The sequence below is a fragment of the Oncorhynchus mykiss genome, chromosome 25, assembly GCF_013265735.2.
Source record: "Oncorhynchus mykiss isolate Arlee chromosome 25, USDA_OmykA_1.1, whole genome shotgun sequence".
NCBI classification, from domain to species: domain Eukaryota; kingdom Metazoa; phylum Chordata; class Actinopteri; order Salmoniformes; family Salmonidae; genus Oncorhynchus; species Oncorhynchus mykiss.
Window position 1 is genome coordinate 21,935,227 of NC_048589.1, and position 27,452 is coordinate 21,962,678.

General features: G+C 45.3%; 1 protein-coding gene across 3 annotated transcripts in view; it reads left to right on the forward strand.

The window, feature by feature from the left end:
* itpk1b (inositol-tetrakisphosphate 1-kinase b) overlaps positions 1–27,452 on the forward strand; it is a 59,694-nt gene that overhangs the window by 27,791 nt on the left and 4,451 nt on the right. For 2 of the 3 annotated variants that reach the window (XM_021584932.2, XM_021584931.2), the window contains exons 4-8: positions 5,056–5,181; positions 7,156–7,273; positions 19,737–19,835; positions 20,852–20,892; positions 22,644–22,809. In XM_021584932.2, coding sequence (XP_021440607.2) covers positions 5,056–5,181; positions 7,156–7,273; positions 19,737–19,835; positions 20,852–20,892; positions 22,644–22,809 — 550 coding nt within the window. Of the gene's footprint in view, positions 1–4,431; positions 4,543–5,055; positions 5,182–7,155; positions 7,274–19,736; positions 19,836–20,851; positions 20,893–22,643; positions 22,810–27,452 lie in introns of all 3 variants that reach the window. The other variant, XM_036962621.1, reaches the window with a different exon arrangement.

Consider the following 27,452-nt stretch of genomic DNA (forward strand, 5'->3'; position numbering starts at 1 on the left):
GCTGGGAGCAGCAGGCCTTCAGTAATGAACCCTCAGATGAGAGAGCAGCTCAGCAGTAGCGTCCTTCCTCCGTCTCTCTCAGGCTTTAGGAGAGTCACTGGAGCACAGGCTCAGCAGCTGTCGTCTTCTCTCCGCCCTGGAGTTCAGCTCAGCTTCTCAGTGATCTCAAACCTACAGTGAGAAATGAGTACTGGACCCCAGTCATTTGGACAGTCAAAAAGAAGTGGCGACCAAAACTTGGTCCTTCATTAAGATGGCTTGGTTGAGTGCCTCCACACTGTGAGGTAGGAGAGAGCGAGGGAGACACTGCTGAGACATGAGTCCAATTACGCTATGGCTCCAGGGAGGTGCAAGAACCTGGCACTATACTGAACAAAAATATCAACGCAACATGTAAAATGTTGGTCCCATGTTTCATAAGCTGAAATAAAAGATCCCAGAATTTTTCCATTATGCACAAAAAGTATATATCTCTCCTTTGGTGAAAATGTCTCCTTTGCCAAGATAAATCATCCACCTGACAGGTGTGGCATATCATCAAGCTGATTAAACAGCATGATCATAACGATCTGATGGACATCCGGCAACAGCTCTGGTGGACGCTCCTGCAGTCAGCATGCCAATTGCACGCTCCCGCAACTTGAGACATTTGTGGTGTTGTGTGTGTGACAACTGCACATTTTAAAGTGGCCTTTTATTGTCCACAGCACAAGTTGCACCTGTGTAATGATCATGCTTCTTGATATACCACACCTGTCACGTGTGGATTATCTTGGCATGGGGGGAATGCTCACTAACAAGGATGTAAACAAATTTGTGCCCCAATTTTAAAGCTTTTTAGGCTTATGGAACATTTTCATGAGATTTTTTTTTATTTCAGCTCATGAAATATGGGACGAACACTTTACCATTTTTGTTCAGTGTATATGGTTGGAAGAGAGACGGCTGCTGTAGATCCTCACTATTCTGTAGATCAGAAAACATTTCTCTGGGGAATGTGACAACACAAAGCCCCTCGGTAGAACGAGCATAAAAGCTGGAAACATTCTGCCCTTGACCTGTTCTCCCTGCAGGACTGTGGGTATTTTCTGTGATGTCTGTCACAGGCATGGCCTAGCACCAGTTCTGCATGTCCCAGGGGGGCTTCAAAAGACGTCAATTGCCATTTTCTGTTTTTAGTGTTTAGCATAACATCAGCGGCTTCGCAAAGACTTCTGTGGGAGTGCTAGAGCAAGGTTGTGCTCCATCCATGACGTTGTTAGTGGGATGGGACCGACTTCCATGTCACTGCTGGTGTGTGTGAGGGGCCACGCTGTAGACAGGACCTCTTTTTTTGTGGAAGTAGGAGATTAGGAGCTGTGGCGCACAGCCAAATTCTCTCTGACTGCTCTCAACAACCGTACGTGCGCTGGAGGGCAAGCCCTGAGACCAGTGTGTCCTCTTCACCTCTGCTGACTACTATGCCTTTAGTATTGTGTGCCCTGTCTCTGTGATGTTTGTTGTCTTCACAGCACAGTATATACAGTGCCTGTATCCCCCTATGTCCTTGTGTGTTTTGAGTCTTTCAGCCCCAGACTGCCGTGTAAACTAGGTAGGACAGATAAAAAAAAATATATATATATATTTTTTTTTTTTTTTACCAAAGCAGGACAAAGGCTAATAAGTAATGTATCCATCACCTCTCCTAGAATGATTAACCAGCCTGGCCTACACTGCCAGACCATGTTCCGTAGCTTTTCATCTCTCTGGGCTGAACGTTTAGTTTTTGACCCACTGTGTGCTGTTAAGGTGTGTCTATTTGGCTCCCATACTGAATACCAAGGACTCCGGTGAACTAATGGGGCCTCTCGAAGCTGCTTAGACTAGCGCTGCAAGCTAAACTTATTTTATTGATTCTGATCTCCAGTTACTGAAGAAGGTCAGAGTCAATAACAGAAATGGCAATTGATGTCTTTTGAAGCCCCTCCGGGACATGGATCACTGGTGCTAGCAATGGCTAACGGCCTAACGCTCATAACAATGTCAAGCCACACAATGCTTTCCAAGTGCTCTTATATTTAACATAAGACAGACAATGTTTTTGTCTAGTACAGAATTGCGCTAGAGGCTACCTGCTCGACCAGTTCGGTACCTGGGAAAATATCCTCTGGGTGTACATATCCTCTGGCTAAAGCACACATTTTACTGTACCAATAGGTTTTATAACGTGTAACAGAAAAGGTCATTCCATACCATGTAAGCCTATTTATTTGCACATTTTGCAGTTAGCAAGTACTGATGTTGGAGTCTGCGAAATGCCTATCGTTAATGATAGGAAAGAAAGCATGCTCAGCCTCGCTGTATCCTTCCTTGCTATTAGACAGCATTGGGCCCGGTTTCCCAAAAGCACCGTAAGGCTAAGTTCATCATTATAACCTTTTTATTGGAGCGTCATTAAATCGCTGAGCTGTTTCCAAAAACCATCGTTACTAAAGTTGTACTTAAAATGTGTTAACTACGAACTGCCTCAGACCACATAAACTCAGCAAAAAAAAGAAACGTCCTCTCACTGTCAACTGCGTTTATTCTCAGCAAACTGAACAAGTTCAGCAGACATGTGACTAACAGAAATGGAATAATGTGTCCCTGAACGAAGGGGGGGGGGGGTCAAAATCAAAAGTAACTGTCAGTATCTGGTGTGGCCACCACACTGCAGTACTTAATGCAGCTATCTCCTTGTGGACTGCACCAGATTTGCCAGTACTTGCTGTGAAATGTTACACCACTCTTCCACCAAGGCACCTGCAAGTTCCCGGACATATCTGGGAAGAATGGCCTTAGCCCTCACCCTCCGATCCAACAGGTCCCAGATGTGCTCAATGCGATTGAGATCCGGGCTCTTCGCTGGCCATGGCAGAACACTGACATTCCTGTCTTGCAGGAAATCACTCACAGAACGAGCAGTATGGCTGGTGGCATTGTCACACTGGAGGGTCATGTCAGGATGAGCCTGCAGGAAGGGTACCACATGAGGGAGGAGGATGTCTTCCCTGCAACGCACAGTGTTGAGATTGCCTGCAATGACAACAAGCTCAGTCCAATGACACTGTGACACACCGCCCAGACCATGACGGACCCTCCACCTCCAAATCGATCCCACTCCAGAGTACAGGCCTTGGTGTAACACTCATTTCTTCGATGATAAATGCATATCCGACCATCACCCTCGGTGAGACAAAACTGTGACTTGTCAGTGAAGACCACTTTTTGCCAGTCCTGTCTTGTCCAGCGATGGTGGGTTTGTGCCCATAGGCAACGTTATTGCCAGTGATGTCTGGTGAGGACCTGCCTTACAATAAGCCTACAAGCCCTCAGGCCAGCGCCTTTCAGCCTAGTGCGGACAGTCTGAGCACTGATGGAGGGATTGTGCGTTTTTGGTGTAACTCGGGCAGTTGCTGTTGCCATCCTGTACCTGTCCCGCAGGTGTGATGTTCAGATGTACCGATCCTGTGCAGGTGTTGTTACACCTGGTCTGCCACTGCGAGGACCATCAGCTGTCCGTCCTGTCTCCCTGTAGCGCTGTCTTAGGCATCTCACAGTACGGACGTTGCAATTTATTGCCCTGGCCACATACTACAGTCCTCATGCCTCCTTGCAGAATGCCTAAGGCACGTTCATGCAGATGAGCAGGGACCCTGGGCATCTTCTTGGTGTTTTTTCAGAGTAAGGACACTAAAGAGGCCTTTCTACTAAGTTTTCATAACTGTGATCTTAATTGCCTACCGTCTGTAAGCTGTTAGTGTCTTAACAACCGTTCCACTGGTGCATGTTCATTAATTGTTTATGGTTCATTGAACAGGCATGGGAAACAGTGTTTAAACCCTTTACAATGAAGATCTATGAAGTTATTTTTACGAATTATCTTTGAAAGACAGGGTCCTGAAAAAGGGACAATAGGGTACATAGACCTCAATCCATTGAGTTCTAATTTGCTAATTATCGGCTACTGTCTAATTATTGTCCCGATATATTTAATGTTTAACGTGCGCAATGATGTGCCAAATATGATTTAGTGCATTATTATTAGGTAGGCATTAGAATAAGCCTTCCTCAATATTTGCAGGTGTAGGTGATATCTGTAGGAGCTGATCTGTCATCTGTATTGTGGAATAATTATAATGTTAAAGTAAGATTTGAATGGAGCAGGGCTGCCTTTCTTTTGTACCTATCAGTATTGGCACATGCTCCCATGATGCACTTGCAAACGTTGTCACTGTGGTGTTTTGGGAAATGCATTGGGCCGTTTGTAGGAACGATCCATTGTTAAAACACTCATAAGCCTAAGTTCCATTGCTATCGGGAAACCGGGCCTTAGACTCAGTCTGAGTTTTTTTTGTTCTGCTGATTGTGTGTGTCTCCAAAATAGGTCTATTATTGGCCCTTTTTCTTCAGGCATAGCCTCTCTGCTGACGATGACCCAGCTGAAGGCCACACACACGCGCGTCCAGTTGCATACAGACATGATGCGGACTCAGACATGCTGATAAAGGGACTTAGAAATGGGTACGGTCTAAAGCACACAAACCCAGAGATGGAGAGAATCAGAATACGCTCTCATGCACACACACTGGAACCCTCCCTCACACTACAGTGGATCCATTCAGCTTAGATCACAATAGAGGCTCCTTGTGATTTGGGCACAGCATGTACCCTAGTAGAAGTGAGGCTTTGGGGCACAATTCAGTCTCCTCTTCTAGTTACAGGGGGTGTGTGTCCGTCCTCTGGGTATGTGTGTTGACCCACATCCCCCAGTGGCTCCACAACACCAGTATCGACCTACTGTACTCTACTGCCCACAGGAGCCAGACCTATCATATAACTGTTCAGTCTGAGGCCAAGCTAGTCCTGTATCTCTACTGCATCATCCTACATAGGTTACCAAGAGTGTTACCAAAAATATATGTCAGGCATACAAAATAAAGACTGGTTATGTCTACAGTGGTGGTACAGTAGCTTTCCTTGTTTGTTTCCTTGCTGACCTCTAACCCCTGACGTCTCCCTTGTGTCTGTCCTCAGCTGGACCTGAGCCAGCCCCTGGAGGAGCAGGGTCCCCTGGACGTCATCATCCACAAACTGACTGACCTGATCCTGGAGGCCGACCAGAACGACACACAGTCAGTCCTGCTGGTGCAGAGAGTACAGGTGCGCCTCGGGGAGAGGGGGGTGGAAATAGAGAGGGGGTAAAAAGGAAGGGAGAACTGTATTCCACAACACCACAGATCGATTTCACCACTACAGCGTGTCTGGCCATTAAAGTGGTTTTGCTCATTAGAAGGGGAAGTGGTAATGTATTTCCGTATATCACCGGAACAGCCAGTGCTGTGAATGTTGCACACTCATTTTGTGTGTCTCACGTAGCTGCGGGAACAGTTTGAAATGAATGGGTGTTTTGAAAGGTGAGGGTCATGCAGGTGTGTGTGGTGATGGTTGTCTTTGTTCTTGTGTGAATTGATCTGGCATTGCTTGAAAAAGTGTTGGATGCAGTATCCAACCATCCCCCTCCTCTCTCTCACCTCTTGAAATAATACTACTAGGTCGTTGCCGCAGGTGACTGTGGGATATTCCCATCCTGCCATGTGAAGGGCTAGTATTGCTATCAGAAACGCCACTCTCAGGGAGATTAGAGTTGAGCTTTGACCCTGCCACTGAACGTCACATATAACACAACATAGCATTCAGTTGCATGGAAACAAACCACATTAATGATCAGAACTGTCACTTTATCCTGTAGTTTGGGGAATGAGGACTTACTTCATTGTGCAAACATTGCCCGATAGTTTGCACACTTTCTTTAGACCATAACTTCTAGGTCTTCTAGCTGTATAAGGCTTTGTTTTTACATTGTAAACAGCACCCAACATTTTCCTGTGGATTAAGGATGAAATTAGTCTTCTTTTCCTTAGAGGACTTGTAGGGGAAAATACCATAACAGCCTTCTATTGCACAACATACAACCACTGCTAGTGCTTGTGTATTGTGAATACCACCACGAAACACTTGGACTTGAGTGGCCTTCTCTAAAGCAAGTGTAGGCCAATGAATTAGGTTATTCGTAATAAATATGTTTGCCATTTCTCTTTGTGTATATAGGTAGACATGACTAGTACACACTGCCGAAACTCAAGTTCCCATCAAGGAATCAACTCTGTCCCGCCCTCTTTTCTCTCACACATTTGTAGGAGATAGAAAGCAGCAAATTGATGGCCGAGTACACAGGAGTTGTCAGTTCTTCTAAACCACTAGAAGATTAGTTTGGCTTTAGCTTTTGACCGCAACACGTTTGTCTTATGTAACCGCACGGATGTTTTGATCAGCGTTGGCAGGAGTCATAGTCTCTCTGCAGATGGATGTTCAGTTCCAAGGAAAAATGTCTGTTTGACTAAATGTGTGTACGTAGGCGGGCATTTTTGTGCCTGTGTGTGGATGTATTTTTATGTTAGGAAATGTAGCCCTAATGTATGAGAAATGTAGATTTCACTGTGGGGTGGGGGAGTGTTGAGTTTGCATAATGTGTGGGCCAAAGCATCTGTTAGAGAATAACTAAAAGACTGAGATGAGAGGCTGGCAGAAGGAAAGGACTGGGCAGAGATGAAAATGGAGAGTGTAGAGACTGGGAGCGACTGGGAGCGGAGGGGAGCGACTGGGAGCGGAGGGGAGCGGAGGGGGGAGGCTGGGAGCGGAGGGGGGAGGCTGGGAGCGGAGGGGGGAGGCTGGGAGCGGAGGGGGGAGGCGGAGGGGGGAGGCTGGGAGCGGAGAGGCTGGGAGCGGAGGCTGGGAGCGTAGAGCGGAGGCTGGGAGCGTGGAGACGGGGAGACAGAGGGTGGAGACGGAAGTGGGGGGGGAGACGGAAGTGGAGACTGGGTGGGGAGACTGGGAGAGGAGGGTGGAGGACATGCAGACCCTGGCGTGTAGCTATATAAATCAGTAAACCTCACGCTGACCTGACAGTAATGTAACCCACTGGCCTGCGAGCATGATGACACACACACACAACACAGTGAGCATGATGGAAATACACATCCATGGCCTACTGTGAAGTGTCCGTATTACGCTGTGTCCAGACTACCTACATTAGCTGTGGTATGTGCTCCCTCATCTCCCCGCTGTGTGTTTCAGGACTACATTGATGCCCACCCTGAAACCATCGTGCTGGACCCCCTCCCAGCAATCAGAACCCTGCTGGACCGCTGCAAGTCCTACCAGCTCATCCATCGGATAGAGGACTGTATGCAAGGTAGCATCACTCACTCACTCTCTCACACACACACACTGCAACACTGACAGTGTATCACAAATGGGCTGAGTATATGATTTAACTCCCAAAATCATCCCCACTGCCAGTCCTAGACTACAGAAAATCCCAGAGAGGTGTGAATCAGTAATCTGTTGTCAAGGATTGGTTGTGATGACAGACCTTTTTGGTTTAGTTTGTGAGAATGTGTCTAGGAGGTGGTGGTGTTGGATCGTGCGTCAACCCGTAGTTCAATAATTTTATTTTCTGCATCCTACCAGTTGTGTTATGCAGGCAGTGGAAGAGCGTAACACAATTGTATTCCTCCTACCATGACAGCATCATCCCTCCTCCTCTCTCCCCTCTGTGAACCTGGCTCCTGCCTCTGCCAGAGTGTATATTGTATCCAGTGATGGACTAAAGCTCCATTAGTTAGAGAAGGCAGGCCAGTGGCACCTAGATTTCCTGTCACATGAGCCATATGCACCCCAGTGTAGCCTTTCTGGTCAGGGTCCAGAGACTGGAGCAGAGCAGTGGACTGACAGCACATTATCAGCAGGAGACCTTTCTCATCCGCTGTTCATTAACTGAGAACATGGCATGGGACATAAACCTGGAGCCGTTACAACATGCAGACCCTGCCGTACTGCATGCACCACACACAGGTGGAGAGACCGAGCGTGCGTGCGTGCGTGTGTGTGTGTGTGTGTGTGTGTGTGTGTGTGTCGACACCTGTGCCCATTTGAGGACACATTTTGGTGTGTGGTTGTGCAGTGCTCGTGGCGTCAGCGCCACAAAATAAATGTTGAAAATTGCATTTTTTTCTACAAACAGACATGTTTATGTAACAGTGTTTGTAAGCTGACTGAATTGAGAGCCTCTGTCTGTCCCACTGGCTCACTTGTGAGGGGGTCTTACACATTAGACATTGTAAGATAATTAGCTTGCATCTGTTTGCAGGCTGTTGTTATTGAGTGACTAGATCTATTTGAGCTGTACCTTTTTGAATACTCCTGATGCTGTTTATACTCTTAGAAAAAGGTTCAACTCAGATGTTGGAATGGAAACTGTCAGTCCTACATCATGACAAGAAAGACATGGCTAGTTTCAGTAGTCATCAACAGTTGCTGGTGGGAAGCGAAGTGGGAACATGGAGGGAAGGGGTGTCGTAGAGAGGGGAAAGTCCAAAGCGTACAGTCTGCCACGACCACTTCCTCCTTATCAGAGACCATGGAGCCCCAGTGCAGTGCTGGCTGCCAAGGCAACCAGTCCCCAGTACCAGAGGCTGTGGCGAGCCTGCCATGGTCAGAGGGCTGGCTGAGAGTATTGCTCAATAGGAGGAAGCAGTAGAGGTGTGTGTGTTTTGCTTTTAAGCTTCTACATTATAAAGGTCCAATGCAGCTGGTAACAATGTAAGTTTGTTTTAATTAAAATGGTCAAAAAGAGGGCCTCCCGAGTGGCGCAGCGGTCTAAGGCTCTGCATCGGCGTCACTACAGACTGTCATTATCGGCCGTGACCGGGAGTCCCATAGGGCGGAGCACAATTGGCCCAGCCTCGTCCGGGTTAGGGGAGGGGGCAGGCCGGGCGCCTACAGGCTGAGTTTGGTCGCCAGTTGAACAGTGTTTCCTCCCGACACATTGGTGCAGCTGGCTTACGGGTTAAGCGAGCGGATCTTAAGAAGCACGGCTTGGTGGGTCTTGTTTCAGAGGACGCATGATTCGACCTTCACCTCTCCCGATAATTGGTCAAAAATAAACAAAAATGGCTTCTTAGCAAAGAGCAATTTCTCAGTGGAGAGGGGGAAACTAAAAACTAGCTGTTATTGGCATAGAGGTTTTGAACTCTTTTTGTTTGGTCTATTAACTAATTTACCACCTGATGTCACCAGGCAGGCCAAAACTCCATCCCACCAAAACAAGCTGAAATTCCAGGTGATCTTTTCAATCAGCTCTTGCACTTAAAGGGCATTATAATTTTCACAATTTCACAGTATTATGCCAACCTCATAGTGTGGAAATATATATAAAACGGAGGAAAATCACATTTTGGACTGCACTGGGCCTGGAAACTTCCCTAACTGTACTTTGAGAATGTGGGGATCAGTAGGCAGCTCTGTAAAGTGTCTGTGCAGGCAGGGGTTTGTCTAACTAACTAGACGGGTTAGTTCTCCTGGTCCCACTGGTTTCCTCCACCACATGACTCGTGGTTCAGCTCATCATCTTTCCAGAGTATCGTCTACGTCTGTTTTGTTTCTCTTGTGAAGTTTACTTTAGGTGGTGGAATCCACTCTTTTCCGTTTAGAAGTCAGCTTTGCTGCCTTGATATTTCACTTGGTGTTTGTAAAGATGGCAACAGTTGTCAGGCTGTACAACGTGAAGGATCTCATTCTTGGGGCTCTTCATCTTGGTATTTCTTTTCTACTTCAAAAGAAAGGAACTGGGACACCCTTAAATTAAGATTGTTTTTGTGGAATCAAACTGAACTAGGCTCGAGGTATTTAACTGGATTATGGTAGAGTGCTTTGTTATGTGGGGAGTATTTAATGTTCACATAAATCCTCGACTTAGTTACCGTGGTTCAAATGCGACCAACAATAACAAGTGTCCTGCTGATGCGAGTAATCCATATTTAAACAAAGGCGCAGCATATTAAAGAAAAACAGCCAGGAGTGACTGCTGAGGACCGCACACATCCAGGCCCCAAACCCAGCGCAGAACAGTCAGCATGGGCTGAATAAAAAGGACTATGATTGATTGCCTTGTTTACACAACGACTGCCTTCAAAGCAGTTCACTGTTCCGTTATGGATCTGGTCTGTCTGATTTGATGAAGGTAATCAAACGTTTGCGGAGATGCTCTACGACGTCGAGTCAGAGGTTGTTCTCTCACAAAGATGAATGTATTGTCTGTGATTAGAGATGAATAATGAGTCCCTATAATTGGGAGTGGAAGCTCCTCACAGCAGGATATGGAACATTCTAGATTCCTGGTTCTGAACATGGGGTACGTTCCAGAATGCTGTGTTACTAGAATGTAGCCCTGAATAGCAACATTAGATTTCAATCTATTGTCAATACTGGAATTGTATCAGTATAGGCCTACTTCATAATCCTCTGGTAATGCTGATAATAACTTTTTGCAAAGAAAATGTGAGGCTCAGTTTCACTGGTGGCTGCTTGCCTGTATGGAAAGACTTCACCAGTGCCTGGTATGAACAGTCCACTCAGCCAGGCCACCTTAAGTCTGTCCTGCTCTGTCCCTTATGGATCAAACCCTAGTGATGACGTCCTTTAAAATGAGAACTTCTCCATTTTAAGTGGGTGAGGTTTTTTCATGGTAGGATTGGGTCTGGTACGGTCCTAGTCTGGATACCCACCTCCTGAATGGTTCAAGGCCAGCCGGTGCTGTATGCCGTGCTACTCCGAGTCAGACTGACGTCCTGTAAACGTCCTCTGTGGCTCCAGCGGGTCTGCTGAGAGCAGACAGTGTTTAGACAGAGGAAGAGATTGCTCCCCTGCACTCCGAGCCAAACGGCCAGGCCCAAGCATGACACCAAAACATAAGACTCACCATCACAACCATCGTCATATCCCCTCCTCTCTCTAGGCCCAAAGCTTCCAACCGTGCCTTTTAGTCTTTTTGTTTGCTCAAGTCAGGACAGGAGATATCCAAAGGTATGGGAAGACTTTTTGGATTTACAATGTATTTTAGTTTATTCTCACAATTCAAATACGTGTTGTTGGGTCTTTGGGTTGTTTTTGAATGACGTTAGTCTGACATTCTTACCCCCTCCCATAACAACAGCGGTGTGACAGTCGGTGAGTGTGAATTTGGGGAGCTCTGCTCAGTGGGGTGATGTGATGGGTAAACCCTTCACGGCTCTTCATCACACCACTCCTAGGCTGCTGCTACGTCTCCACTGACAGAACAGGAGCACCACAGACCTACAAGTTAAGGAGCACAGAGCAGAATCAATTGTCTTGTATTAACAATTGTGTTTGTTTGTGACTGGGTCCTTTTTTCTTGTTCTATGTTTAGCAACCATAAAATCAGTCTGAAATCGTATGTGTTTATTTTAACTTGTATTTGTTGGGTTCATAATTCTATAATGTTTTGTTGATTCTTTTAAATTAAGACAGGTTGTGAATGTTTTTGGTTTGGAAAGAACCTCCCCTATGAGTATCAGTGGATTGTGATTGGCACCGCATGTAATGTAGCCTATTAAATGCTGAACAATGGAGCAGGCAAAACGGGAAGCAGAACCGTTGCTTGACTCTCTGCCACTCAAAAGACGTTGCCCTGGTGACCCCCTCCCTATTTCCTCCAGTCACTCCTCCCCTCCTGAGTCAGCTGCTCATGGCCTGGACTTTCACTCTATGACTTGTCAAATGCACAAGTCTCTGTGTGTAGTGTACACACCACACTTCCACGATGGGATCATTGAGCTGTGTCTGTGAAGTCTCTCTGTGACCACAGCTCAGCAGCATGCAGGGTACTGTAGCCAGTGTATTACAGGCCTGTGGGATTTTCCTGACCCCAGCACAACTCACCGGAAGCACTGATATCACATTGCCCACGCAACACAAACACTAGTGTTTTTGTCATCTGCACCAATATGCCAGTGTTTGGTTTGGCCTGGACACAGATTTCTTGTGGCAATATCTCAAACCTTATCTCCAATAGCTAGAAAATGGGCCGCAGAGCGCCAGAACTTAAATATAGGCTTAAAATTGGGGGAGGTTTGCCGTGCTGTAGTTGCAGGATGTTTGTCTGTTGTTTCCTGGGGTGTCAGAACGTCTTACATCAAGTCTTATCACAGGAGATGGTGAGACAGCCATTGCGTCAGGGCATGATGTAAACATGATGAGAATTACGCTCTTATTTGATTCCCCGAAGTGCTAGCGTCTGTGTTTGACAAACACAACCATCCTGTGCACTGCATGTACACCGGTCTGCTTTTGTAAGAACTGTGGGCTTGTCTCGTGTATAATGTTGTCTGTCTAGTAGTCTTTGTTGTTTGTCTGTCTGGTGCAGTGGTGTCTGTGTTGTATGTTCTCCGGGTGTAGCAGGCCAGACCAAGCAGGGTTGGCAGCTTCCTGGTTTATTTATTTGAACGAGTTGCTCCTCTCTTTCTCTCCTCTGCTCCTCCCTCAGGTGGCAACTGTGTTTGGTGTTTGTTCTCTAATCCAGCTGTAGGGATGAAAGGAAAGGAGTGATGTTGGTGTACTGACATGCACACAGATGGTGTGTGTTAGATCTACTCAGGGTTTTCTAAAGCTTCAGTTAGCGTCACATTCCAGCTCACCCTTCATCCGTACTATGACGGTGGATATTGCTCGTCTGCCTGCCACTAACTCTCTCACTCCAAGATCGCATAGCAGTTCAGACGTCTTTTGTCCTCGTCTTGTCCTGTGTATGTATGTATATATATATATATATATATATATATATATATATATATATATATATATATATATATATATATATATATATATATATATATATATATATATATATATATATATTTACAACTTTTTTCACAAACATTTTATTTTTATTTTCCATCAACTCATCTTCTAAACACTCTCCTTCCTGCAACCAGCCTCACCAATTTATATTTATAAAAAAGTATTATTTACCTCAGATCTGTAATCCTCCAAGAAGCTAGCCAGAAACTCCAAGAAGCTAGCCAGAAGCTAGCCAGAAACTAGCCAGAAGCTAGCCCAGAAGCTAATCCAGAAGCTAATCAGAAGCTAGTTAGCTTCTTTACTGGCAAATCGTTAGTATTCAGCTAACCACGGTTTGTGGTCATCAGCTATCCTTTAGCTCGAAAATCTATCGCCAGTTTTGTACGGCGCAGCGCGGCTCGGAACGGAACATACCGGACCAATTTTTCTCTCCATGTCCCTGGATTTCAACTGCTCTCTGGACATTCATACCCGGATCTCACAGCTAGCTAGCTGCTATCCGTGTGACAGTCGGCTTTCGTCGATTCCGGAGCAAACATCGATTGTTCCGGTGCTAGCCAGCTCCGTCAATCACTCCTGAGTTCCATCATTCACTCCTGGGCTGCAGTCACCTATCCGGACCCGTTTTACTGCCTATGCGGAGCCCCACCGGGCCTTCACAACTGGACTGCCGACGTTATCTACCTGAAGGAGATCCGGCTGGCTCCTCCGTCGCGACGTTACCTGAACGCCCATCTGCGGCCCGCTAACCGTTAGCTGTCTTACCGGCTGCTATCTGAATAGACAATCGGACAATTTATTTATTTTTATTATTATTATGTTTTCTTCTCGGGCCTCTATAACTATATCTATTGTTCTTATTTTTGTTGTTGTTGTGTGATTTGGATTAATCCCCTCTACCACACGGAACCCCACTAATCTACTGACCGAACGCAAGAGGTGGCTAACAACAGACCTCCATCCTATGCTAGCTTGCTACCGATGGCCTGGCTAGCTGTCTAAATCGCCGTGACCCTCAACCAACCTCTCCACTCACTGGACCCTTTTGATCACTCGACTAAGCATGCCTCTCCTTAATGTCAATATGCCTTGTCCATTGCTGTTCTGGTTAGTGTTTATTGGCTTATTTCACTGTAGAGCCTCTAGTCCTGCTCACTATACCTTATCCAACCTATTAGTTCCACCACCCACACATGCAATGACATCTCCTGGTTTCAATGATGTTTCTAGAGACAATATCTCTCCAGCACTCAATACCTAGGTTTACCTCCACTGTATTCACATCCTACCTTACCTTTGTCTGTACATTATACCTTGATGCTATTTTATCGCCCCCAGAAACCTCCTTTTACTCTGTTCCAGACGTTCTAGACGACCAATTCTTATTGCTTTTAGCCGCACCCTTATTCTACTCCTCCTATGTTCCTCTGGCGATGTAGAGGTGAATCCAGGCCCTGCAGTGCCTAGCTCCACTCCTATTCCCCAGGTGCTCTCTTTTGACGACTTCTGTAACCGTAATAGCCTTGGTTTCATGCATGTTAACATTAGAAGCCTCCTCCCTAAGTTTGTTCTATTCACTGCTTTAGCACACTCTGTCAACCCGGATGTTCTAACTGTGTCTGAATCCTGGCTTAGGAAGACCACCAAAAATTCAGACATTTTAATTCCAAACTACAACATTTTCAGACGAGATAGAACTGCCAAAGGGGGCGGTGTTGTAATCTACTGCAAAGATAGCCTGCAGAGTTCTGTCCTACTATCCAGGTCTGTACCCAAACAATTTGAACTTCTACTTTTAAAAATCCACCTCTCTAAAAACAAGTCTCTCACCGTTGCCGCCTGCTATAGACCACCCTCTGCCCCCAGCTGTGCTCTGGACACCATATGTGAACTTATTGCCCCCCATCTATCTTCAGAGCTCGTGCTGCTAGGCGACCTAAACTGGAACATGCTTAACACCCCAGCCATCCTACAATCTAAACTTGATGCCCTCCATCTCACACAAATTATCAATGAACCTACCAGGTACCTCCCCAAAGCCTTAAACACGGGCACCCTCATAGATATCATCCTAACCAACTTCCCCTCTAAATACACCTCTGCTGTCTTCAACCAAGATCTCAGCGATCACTGCCTCATTGCCTGCATCCGTAATGGGTCAGCGGTCAAACGACCTCCTCTCATCACTGTAAAACGCTCCCTGAAACACTTCAGCGAGCAGGCCTTTCTAATCGACCTGGCCGGGGTATCCTGGAAGGATATTGACCTCATCCCGTCAGTAGAGGATGCCTGGATATTTTTTTTAAATGCCTTCCTAACCATCTTAAATAAACATGCCCCATTCAAGAAATTTAGAACCAGGAACAGATATAGCCCTTGGTTCTCCCCAGACCTGACTGCCCTTAACCAACACAAAAACATCCTATGGCGTTCTGCATTAGCATCGAACAGCCCCCGTGATATGCAGCTGTTCAGGGAAGCTAGAAACCATTATACACAGGCAGTTAGAAAAGCCAAGGCTAGCTTTTTCAAGCAGAAATTTGCTTCTTGCAACACTAACTCAAAAAAGTTCTGGGACACTGTAAAGTCCATGGAGAATAAGAACACCTCCTCCCAGCTGCCCACTGCACTGAAGATAGGAAACACTGTCACCACTGATAAATCCACCATAATTGAAAATTTCGATAAGCATTTTTCTACTGCTGGCCATGCTTTCCACCTGGCTACTCCTACCCCTGTCAACAGCACTGCACCCCCAACAGCAACTCGCCCAAGCCTTCCCCATTTCTCCTTCTCCCAAATCCATTCAGCTGATGTTCTGAAAGAGCTGCAAAATCTGGACCCCTACAAATCAGCCGGGCTAGACAATCTGGACCCTTTCTTTCTAAAATTATCTGCCGAAATTGTTGCCACCCCTATTACTAGCCTGTTCAACCTCTCTTTCGTGTCGTCTGAGATTCCCAAAGATTGGAAAGCAGCTGCGGTCATCCCCCTCTTCAAAGGGGGGGACACTCTTGACCCAAACTGCTACAGGCCTATATCTATCCTACCATGCCTTTCTAAGGTCTTCGAAAGCCAAGTCAACAAACAGATTACCGACCATTTCGAATCTCACCATACCTTCTCTGCTATGCAATCTGGTTTCAGAGCTGGTCATGGGTGCACCTCAGCCACGCTCAAGGTCCTAAACGATATCTTAACCGCCATCGATAAGAAACATTACTGTGCAGCCGTATTCATTGATCTGGCCAAGGCTTTCGACTCTGTCAATCACCACATCCTCATCGGCAGACTCGACAGCCTTGGTTTCTCAAATGATTGCCTCGCCTGGTTCACCAACTACTTCTCTGATAGAGTTCAGTGTGTCAAATCGGAGGGTCTGTTGTCCGGACCTCTGGCAGTCTCTATGGGGGTGCCACAGGGTTCAATTCTTGGACCGACTCTCTTCTCTGTATACATCAATGAGGTCGCTCTTGCTGCTGGTGAGTCTCTGATCCACCTCTACGCAGACGACACCATTCTGTATACTTCCGGCCCTTCTTTGGACACTGTGTTAACAACCCTCCAGGCAAGCTTCAATGCCATACAACTCTCCTTCCGTGGCCTCCAATTGCTCTTAAATACAAGTAAAACTAAATGCATGCTCTTCAACGGATCGCTACCTGCACCTACCCGCCTGTCCAACATCACTACTCTGGACGGCTCTGACTTAGAATACGTGGACAACTACAAATACTTAGGTGTCTGGTTAGACTGTAAACTCTCCTTCCAGACCCATATCAAACATCTCCAATCCAAAGTTAAATCTAGAATTGGCTTCCTATTTCGCAACAAAGCATCCTTCACTCATGCTGCCAAACATACCCTTGTAAAACTGACCATCCTACCAATCCTCAACTTTGGCGATGTCATTTACAAAATAGCCTCCAATACCCTACTCAACAAATTGGATGCAGTCTATCACAGTGCAATCCGTTTTGTCACCAAAGCCCCATATACTACCCACCATTGCGACCTGTACGCTCTCGTTGGCTGGCCCTCGCTTCATACTCGTCGCCAAACCCACTGGCTCCATGTCATCTACAAGACCCTGCTAGGTAAAGTCCCCCCTTATCTCAGCTCGCTGGTCACCATAGCATCTCCCACCTGTAGCACACGCTCCAGCAGGTATATCTCTCTAGTCACCCCCAAAACCAATTCTTTCTTTGGCCGCCTCTCTTTCCAGTTCTCTGCTGCCAATGACTGGAACAAACTACAAAAATCTCTGAAACTGGAAACACTTATCTCCCTCACTAGCTTTAAGCACCAACTGTCAGAGCAGCTCACAGATTACAGCACCTGTACATAGCCCACCTATAATTTAGCCCAAACAACTACCTCTTTCCCAACTGTATTTCATTTATTTATTTTGCTCCTTTGCACCCCATTATTTTTATTTCTACTTTGCACATTCTTCCATTGCAAAACTACCATTCCAGTGTTTTACTTGCTATATTGTATTTACCTTGCCACCATGGCCTTTTTTGCCTTTACCTCCCTTCTCACCTCATTTGCTCACATTGTATATAGACTTGTTTATACTGTATTATTGACTGTATCTTTGTTTTACTCCATGTGTAACTCTGTGTCGTTGTATCTGTCGAACTGCTTTGCTTTATCTTGGCCAGGTCGCAATTGTAAATGAGAACTTGTTCTCAACTTGCCTACCTGGTTAAATAAAGGTAAAATAAAATAAAAAATAAAATAAACTCTAGCAGGCTTGTAACTGCACATGCATGCCGCAGGTGGCTTGTCGAACTCCGAACTCTTCATTGAGACATTACTGAAGCATCAATCTATGGGCGAGTCGGTTCCACAATTTAATTTGTGCCAAAATTAAAGAACGGTTATCTTGCAAATTCAACAAGCTATAGTGTGAATTGGGCTTAGATGGAGCACCTTCCTGTAAGTCGCTCTGGATAAGACAGTCTGCTAAATTACCATAGAAATGTGCCTGGCAAATGGTGAGCTGTTTTCGTGGTACTGGCTTTTCCGAGTTGAACTCAGTTGACCAAATTGACCCTGCTAACTTCTCAAACCACGTACAGTTGAAGTCAGCAGTTTACATACACTTAGGTTGGAGTCATTAACTCATTTTCAACCACCCCCCAATTTTTTTTGTAAAAAAACAAACTATAGTTTTGGCAAGTCGGTTAGGACATCTACTTTGTGCATGACAAGTCATTTTTCCAACAGTTGTTGACTGACAGATTATTTCACTTATAATTCACTGTATCACAATTCCAGTGGGTCAAAAGTTTACATACACTAAGTTGACTGTGCCTGTAAACAGCTTGGAAAATTCCAGAAAATTATGTCATGGCTTTAGAAGCTTCTGATAGGCAAATTTACATAATTTGAGTCAATTGAAGGTGTACTTGTGGATGTATTTCAAGGCTTACCTTCAAACTCAGTGCCTCTTTGCTTGACATCATGGGAAAATCAAAATTAATCAGCCAAGACCTCAGGAAAATAAATTGTAGACTTCCACAAGTCTGGTTCATCCTTGGGAGCAAACGCCTGAAGGTACCACATTCATCTGTACAAACAATAGTACTCGAGTATAAACACCATAGGACCACGCAGCTGTCATACCGCTCAGGAAGGAGACACGTTCTGTCTCCTAGAGATGAACATACTTTGGCGCGAAAAACACGACTCAATCCTAGAACAACAGCAAAGGACCTTGTGAAGATGCTGGAGGAAACATTTACAAAAGTATCTATATCCACAGTAAAACGAGTCCTATATCGACATAACCTGAAAGGCCGCTCAGCAAGGAAGAAGCCACTGCTCCAAAACCACCATAAAAAAAAGCCAGACTACGGTTTGCACCTGCACATGGGGACAAAGATCGTCCTTTTTGGAGAAATGTCCTCTAGTCTGATTAAACAAAAATAGAACTGTTTGGCCATAATGACCATCATTATGATTGGAGACAAAGGGGAGGCTTGCGAGCCGAAGAACACCATCCCAACCGTGAAGCATGGGGGTGGGAGCATCATGTTGTGGGTGTAGGAGGGACTGGTGCACTTCACAAAATAGATGGCATCATGAGGCAGGAAAAGTATGTGGATATATTGAAGCAACATCTCAAGACATCAGTCAGGAAGTTAAAGTTTGCTCGCAAATGGGTCTTCCAAATGGACAATGACCCCAAGCACACTTCCAAAGTTGTGGCAAAATGGCTTAAGGACAAAGTCAAGGTATTGGAATGGCCATCACAAAGCCCTGACATCAATCCTATAGAAAATGTGTGGGCAGAACTGAAAAGGTGTGTGAGCAAGGAGGCCTACAAAACTGACTCAGTTACACCAGCTCTGTAAGGAGGAATGGGCCAAAATTCACCCAACTTATTGTGGGAAGCTTGTGGAAGGCTACCCAAAACGTTTGACCCAAGTTAAACAGTTTAAAGGCAATGCTAATAGAGTGTATGTAAAGTTTTGACCCACTGGGAATGTGATGAAAGAAATAAAAGCTGAAAAAAATAATTCTATGCTATTATTCTGCCATTTCACATTCTTAAAGTAAAGTGGTGATCCTAACTGACCGAAGACAGGGAATTTTTACTCGGATTCAATGTCAGGAATTGTGAAAAACTTGAGTTTAAATGTATTTGGCTTTGGTGTGTGTTCCAACATAAACTGTATGTAATGTATGGCTCCAATGACAAGTCACTCTCTTGTTATTGATTTGGCTGTCTGAGTAGGGTCACAGGTAAAAACCAAGCTATCTCTGAGAGAATACATCAGTCAATGTGCTTCAAGTTTCTGTGTGTGTGTCTTCTTGGTTAGTCATGCTGTAACAAAGAAAGTCTATAGTCGACTTCTGAATGAAATGCCTAAGGATTTTCTTCATTCAACAGATTCACTGATATTGAGATGGTGTTTTCCATCCGGCTCTCTTACTCATCTCCTTTCCTTCCCTCCCTCCCTCCCTCTCGATCCTTCTCTCACCAGATAAGAGGATCTGCTCTCCCCCATTCATGGTTCTGAACACTGAGTGTGGTCCAGACACGCTGGAGCAGATTGAGAAGCATGGACTCACATTCCCCTTTAGTAAGTCCCTCCCTTTTGTATTTGATAGAAGAATTGTCACTCGACCAGAGCGTTAGAGGCGACGCGAGATGCATAATTGGGACAAAAGTCTGTCTTCTCCAGCAGGTGACATTGTTTTCCGTTTATTTCACTCCCCAAGCGAGGATTTTTTTGTATGGAGGTCAATGAGTGTCGAATTTGGTCAGCAAAAAATGTAGAGATTTATTTGCCTCAAATATAAGTTTTGTAATGCTTTGGTTGTTACGAGTGGTCTGATATAAGTAGGACGTGACATCACGGCAACTGAGAAAAAAACACTTTATATCGGAGTAGTCTCTGACTATGTGTATTCATGACATGAGGCTAGTAGCATAGCATCTCTCTCCATTTTAATATAGGCAGTTGACGTCAACACCCCTCATCGAATATTCAAAGAAGTATTAAAATAATTAGATGTATCCACCAATCCAAAGAGAGGAATAGGCGGAAACTGGACAGCCCTCCGTTCCAATCTGGGGACAACGAATCCCATTGTTAGGGTGGAGACATGGGTATCTCGTCATTATATCCAAATCTCTGACTCAACCCATATTATACATGGTCCTTCCTCCTAGCTTTGTTTAAAAAATATATGTAAAAAAATGTGAAATAAAATCCCTATAAACAAACCTGGTTTTAGTATCCACACTTATAAGCTGCACAGCAATTAGTTTATTATTTATAATCATGATTACTCTTCAGTGTTGAACTATAACTATCTAAGTTTATTTTTAGACTTGTTTTTTTTTTCAAACCCTCAGTTACTTTTAAGCCACCTTGTATGGCCAATTTACACACAATTCATGTTTGCAGATATCTATTTATGGAGGTGGTTTTGAAAGTTGTGGTCAGTGTGGAAATAACCTGTTATCTTGTGACGGTCATGTTTTTTCTCAACACTCATTGGATCATTGGGGAACCACTCATTGGGTCATTGGGGAAGTGTGGTTTCTTCACTAACATTCTCAACCTGTTCTTTCTCTTCCTCCGTCTATCAGTTTGCAAAACACGAGTAGCCCATGGAACCAACTCCCACGAGGTAAGAGCTACCAGGTTCATGAAGCGCTTGGGGTCACAGATTAGTCACACCCTCGATCGTTAGCTAAATCCCGGTAATCCATTAGTGTCTCTAACTAGATAATCATTTAACACTGCACCAAACTACATCATCAAACACACTAGAGTTCTCTGACTGTGGCAGCCCTGCCAAAATCAGTAGCTGCTTGTTTGTCAGTCAACATTCATATATCACATTTTATTGGTCACATACACATGGTTAGCAGATGTTATTGTGGCTATAGTGAAATGCTTGTGTTTCTAGCTCCAACAGTGCCATAATATCTAACAAGTAATATCTAACAATTTCACAACAATCTAAAGTAGAAGAATGTAAATTAAGAATATCTAAAAAATTGGATGAGCAATATCTGAGCGCCATAGACTAAAATACAGTATAATAGAATACAGTATACTCATATATGATGAGTAATGCAAAATATGTTAACATTATTAAATTGACTAGTGTTCCATTTATTTTATTTTATTGAATTTTACCCCTTTTTCTCCCCAATTTTGTGGTATCCAATTGTTAGTAGCTACTATCTTGTCTCATCACTACAACTCCCGTACGGGCTCGGGAGAGACGAAGGTTGAAAGTCATGCGTCCTCCGATACACAACCTAACCAAGCCGCACTGCTTCTAAACACAGCGCGCATCTAACCCGGAAGCCAGCCGCACCAATGTGTCGGTGGAAACACCGTGCACCTGGCTTACTTGGTTAGCGTGCACTGCGCCCGGCCCGCCACAGGAGTCGCTGGTGTGCGATGAGACAAGGATATCCCTACCGGCCAAGCCCTCCCTAACGACAGAGCCTGGGCGCAAACCCAGAGTCTCCGGTTGGCACAGCTGGCGCTGCAGTACAGCGCCCTTAACCACTGCGCCACCCGGGAGGCCTAGTGTTCCATTTATTAAAGTGACCAATGATTTCAAGTCTATGTATATAGGGCAGAAGCCTCTGAGGTGCTAGTGAATGCTATTTAACAGTCTGATGGCCTTGAGATAGAAGCTGTTTTTCATTCTCAGTCCCAGCTTTGATGCACCTTCTGGATGATAGCGGGGTGAACAGGCAGTGACTCGAGTGGTTCTTGTCCTTGATGATTTTTTTTGGCCTTCCTGTACATCGGGTGCTGTAGTTGTCCTGGGGGGCAGGTAGTTTGCCTCAGGTGATGCCTTGGCCAGACCGCACCACCCTCTGAGGAGCCCTGTGGTTGCGGCCGGTGCAGTTGCTCTACCGGGCGGTGATACAGCCCGACGGGATGCTCTCAATTGTGCATCTGTAAAAGTTTGAGGGTTTTAGGTGCCAAGCCAAATTTCCTCAGCCTCCTGAGGTTGACGAGGTTGTGCCTGCTGTTGTGCCTTCACCACACTGTCTGTGTGGGTGGACCATTTCAGTTTGTCAGTGATGTGTATGCAGAGGAACTTGAAGCTTTCCATATTCTCCACTGCAGTCCTGTCGATGTGGATAGTGGGGGGGGCTCCCTCTGCTGTTTCCTGAAGTCCACGATCAGCTCCTTTTGTTTTGTTGACGTAGAGTGAGAGATTATTTTCCTGTGAGTGAGAGGTTATTTGCTTAGGAGCTAGAAGCACGGCTTCCCTATCTGTCGGCCCCATCTTTCTCTCATTGAACAAGTCAAGGCCGTAAACTGGTTGGATGGATTGCATGGTATGCGAGCAGGTTATTGGTTGAAATAAAATTCTAAATGTATTGATGACCTCTTCTCCCTCCACAGATGGCCATCATTTTCAGTGAGGAGGACCTGAAGGGCGTGAAGCCTCCATGTGTGATCCAGAGCTTCATCAACCACAACGCGGTGCTCTACAAGGTGTTTGTTGTGGGGGAGTCCTACACGCTGGTGGAGAGACCCTCCCTGAAGAACTTCCCCGCTGGACCAGCAGGTGAGGAGGAGACCCTGCAGGGCTCGACTTTAAAGCTTGTCAGCTTGCCCTTGGCAGTAATTTTTTTTGTTGTATAAGCAGATTGTAGATATAAATTGTCCAAATGGACAAGTAAAAAATTTCACAAAAAAGTCACACTATCAAATTAGCTTACTCGTTCTGAATTGGATCAATGTCCTCTGGATGCAATGTTTTGGTCACTTGTTCTCCTAATCGCTGCAGATTGCACCAGAGTCTAATTATTGTAGGCCTGCATTGACAGGCACAAACGGTCTTTCAATCATGCAGTTGCGAAATGCGTTTTTGAGATCAATGCGAGCCGCGTTTGCATATTTGTTGATATTCATTGCTAGTGAGTTATTTGCTCCGTTATAGCTCATTTTAGCAATGGAAGTCCTGGAAAAGTCATGGTGTGTGCATCACCTGCGTGTGTGTGCCAGTGGGCCATTGCCAGATGGGGGGGGGAGCGATTTGCGCAGATAACAGCCAAACTACACAATGTTTTGAATTGACTATCTCGCTAGTTAACTTAAGTTATTAGCTTGCATTAATGTCATTGTCATGTTTGATGTCCTAAAATACACTGTGTGTGTGCGCGCCACCTTTCCAACAAGTCAGTTCGTCAAATTTCTGCCCTGCTAGAGCTGCCCCAGTCAACTGGAAGTGCTGTTATTGTGAAGTGGAAACATCTAGAAGCGACAAAGGCTCAGCCGCGAAGTGGCAGGCCACACAAACGCACAGAATGGGATTGCCAAGTGCTGAAGCACGTAGTACGTAAAAATCGTATCCTATGTTGACCAGCACTCACTACTGCATTCCAATCTGCCTCTGGAAACAACATCAGCACAATAACTGTTTGTCGAGAGCTTCATGAAATAGATTTCCATGGTTGAGCAGCCACACACAAGCATAAGATCACCATGCGCAATGCCTAGCGTCGCCTGGAGTGGTATAAAGCTCGCCACCATTGGACTCTGGTACAGTGGAAACACATTCTCTAAAGTAATGAATCACGCTTCACCATCTGGCATTCCGGTGGACAAATCCGGTTTTGGCGGATGCCAGGAGAATGCTACCTGCCCTAAGACTATTTCTGGGAGAGGGACAAGTGTCTTGAGCTTTCGGACAAGTAAAAATATCAGTCCACCTTGTCTGAAAGACAAATGGCTAAAGAAGTTAATGTCATGCCCTGCCCTGTCTGTTTATGGGCGCGCAGTGTGCCATGCTGAGGGAGGCCCACAGCACTCCTGTCTTCCTGACAGACCCAGTAAAATGCTTTTTAACATCTTTGAGACTAGGCTCCCTTCTTTTAAAGAGAGAGGGAGTCCAGAGTGCAGTGGATTTGGTTTATACGTATTGGTCAACAATTTTTTTTTGACAAAGCAAGGTGAACAGTCCGATTGAGAATTAAAATACACAGTCATTTTGGATAGGAAACATAATTTGGCAATAAGCACATTGGTTAGGCTCAGGTAATCTGAACTTTGCCCTGACAGAAGAAGCGGCTCCATTTGCATGCACTACAGTAAAAGCCCTCATGCAAACCAGTCTGGGCTTCAGTGGAATCGTCTGCTTTGCCTTATGCAAAGAGTCCAGGGTCATTCCTGTGTCATCCAGCACAATGAAACTACTATACTGTAAAGTGCCCCAACCTGCCACACACACACACACCACAGCAACACACCTCTACTACTGTATACACAGGTAGTGAGTACTGTCCAGCCTTGTCCATGGTATTGTGGAGTTTAATAAACATAAATCAGCACTCCGTATAGAGCAGACAAAATCGATTATAGACAGACAAACGGAGGTAGGGAAGGGAGGAATGGGAGAGGGAGAAAGGGGTTGGTTGAATGTTTAAAGCAGCAAGTGTCCTCCCCCCACTGTTTCATTAAAAAGCTGAGGGATAAGTCTGGAAAAATGTAACCACTCTCAAATTCATAGACCGAGCTATAAACATGATATCAAAATGAAAGTTTTAACCATGTTTTGAGGCTATACAGTGTTTGTTTACATTTACTTTATTTACAAACATTGGCGTTAAACAATCTTATTTTGAGTTCTAATGGGGTACGAAAGTTGAACTAAGTTCATGAGGCATTTTATAAGTTATATTCTTTTAAGAATCAATGGGTACATTCATTTATTAGTCCAACGCTGGATGTAGCTACTGCAGATTGCCCCTTTAAGCACCTCAGTGTTGTGAAAGAGGGCCTGGTGCCAAGAGAAGATAATGTCCCATCCCACCGCCCACGCCCACAGCAGAGGTGATATGTGCTTAGTAGTGTTCCCTTCAGCGTTCCTGGGAATGTTGTGTGTAGCTAGCACTTCCAGTATTAGTACACCCTAGTAGTACAATGCCCTGGGCTCGTTTTGGACAACGGCTGAATTCACCAATACAAAGTCATCCTATTCCCTCTTTATTTCAATCCTTCCTCATCTCTCATTCTTTTAATGCCCTCTCTTAGTGTTAATGATTACAAATGGGTGACTGGTAGCGAAGTTGTAAAAGTAGAACAATCGATTACTCCCTTTACATTGGGTAGGGCTGGAAATCAATCTCTCGTTTTGCTTGAAGGACATCCCTGTGCTGAGTCAGACAAAAGATTAGATAATGTGAATCGGTTTGTCCCTCAGCCACATGACTAGTAATGGCTGTATATGAAGGCCATTGATATGGTGTGATGTATGGTCATGTGGTACAAGTGGAAGTTTGTTGCCTATGTAAGATTATTGAACTTAAACTGGGGTTAGATTTTTGTCAGACATTGAGTTTATTTTCATACAGTATAGCTTAAGTTTGTGTTCGGTTATGCTGTGGCTTCATTGTTTTTGTTTTTCTAATAATTAGAGATGGTTAAGATAATTGAGTCGCACGTAGATACATATGCCCTCGTCTATCAACCAACATGAAAGAAGTTGGCAGGTTAGAGGTTTTCATCGTGAATCTTGTTCTGGAGGCAGCTCTGCGAAGTGGTCACTAGCTGGCACAGCCACAGTCATAAATCTGATTTTATACCTAACCTTAATACCACACTGCTAACCCTAACCTGAAATTAAGACCAAAAATATCATTTTTGTTTTCATGAATTTTGACAATATAGCCAATTAGACTTTGCAGCTGGCCTAAGAAAATAATCGCTCAGTTCTGCCAAACGTCAACCGGCAAGAAGTTGAGGAAAGCATGGTTCTTGCATGTTTGTTGGAGAGAATAAAGATGGCTACTTTAACACTCATAAAAATGTAATTGCTTGGGATTCTAAGGACGTGTACGCAAGGCCAACGGCAGCAAATATACTCAAGCCTAGAATTTAACTTATGCTTACATCCCTGCCAATGTTTTATTGAACAGTGTCTTTCCATTAATGCACTTGAATTTGAATGTAATAGTGTGTGTTGACCAGCTGGTGGGCGTCTTCTGACATCTTCAACCTGTCCCAGGCTGTAGTCCCCACTTGCTTTAAGGAGACCACCATCGTCCCGGTGCCCCAGAAGAACAAGGTGACAAGTCCATATAACTACTGCCCCGTCACGCTCACCTCGGTGATCATGAAGTGAGGCGAGAGGCTGGTCATGGCCCACATCAAGGCCAGCATGCCAAGCACACTGGACCCACTCCAATTTACCTAGCGCTCCAACAGATCCACGGAAGATGCCATTTCCATCGCTATTCACACCGCCGTAACATCTGGACAACAGGAACACCTATGTGAGAATACTGTTCATTGACTACAGTAGAGCATTCAACACTATTGTTCCCTCCAAGCTCAACACCAAGCTCTGGGACTGGACACCACCCTCTGCAACTGGACCCTGGACTTCCTGATGAGCAGAGCACAAGCTGTGAGGATTGGCAACACCACCTCCACACTGACTCTTAACACAAGGGCCCCCTGGGGTGTGTCCTCAGTCCTCTGCTGTATTCCCTGTTCACTCACGACTGCATGGCTTTGCCTGACACCAACTCCATCAAGTTTGCTAACGACACCACAGTTGTAGGCCTAATACCCAACAACAACGAGTCAGCCTATAGTGAGGAGGTAAGTGGACTGGCATTGTGGCGTCATGACAACAACTTCAGCAAATCAAAGGAGTTGATTGTTGACTTCAGAATGTAACGGAGGGAACACGCCCTGATTCACATCAACGGGACTGCAGTAGCGCGAGTCACGAGTTTTAAGTTCCTCGGCGTCCACATCACTGAGGACATGACATTGACCAACAACACCATCACTCTTGTCAAGAGGTTGCAACAGCGTCTCTACTTCCTAAAGCGACTGAAGAAATTTAGCATGCCGCCCGTGTCCTCTCCAAATACTATCGCTGCATCATCACCACCCGCTCCAGCAGGTGGTGAAGACGGCCCAGTACATCACTGGGACCGTGCTCCCACCCATCCAGGACTTGAAACGGTGCCTGAGGAAGGCCAGGAGAACAGGACCCCAGACACCCCAGTCACGAGCTGTTCTGTCCGTTACCGTCGGGCAGACGGTCTGATACCAACAGGCTCAGGGACAGTTTCTATCTGCAAGCAATCAATCTGCTGAACACTTGAACTGGACCTGCTCTGATTCTTTGTACCTTAGCACTCACACACACACACATTCCTGCTGTACACATCACAACTGCTGCTAAAAAACGTA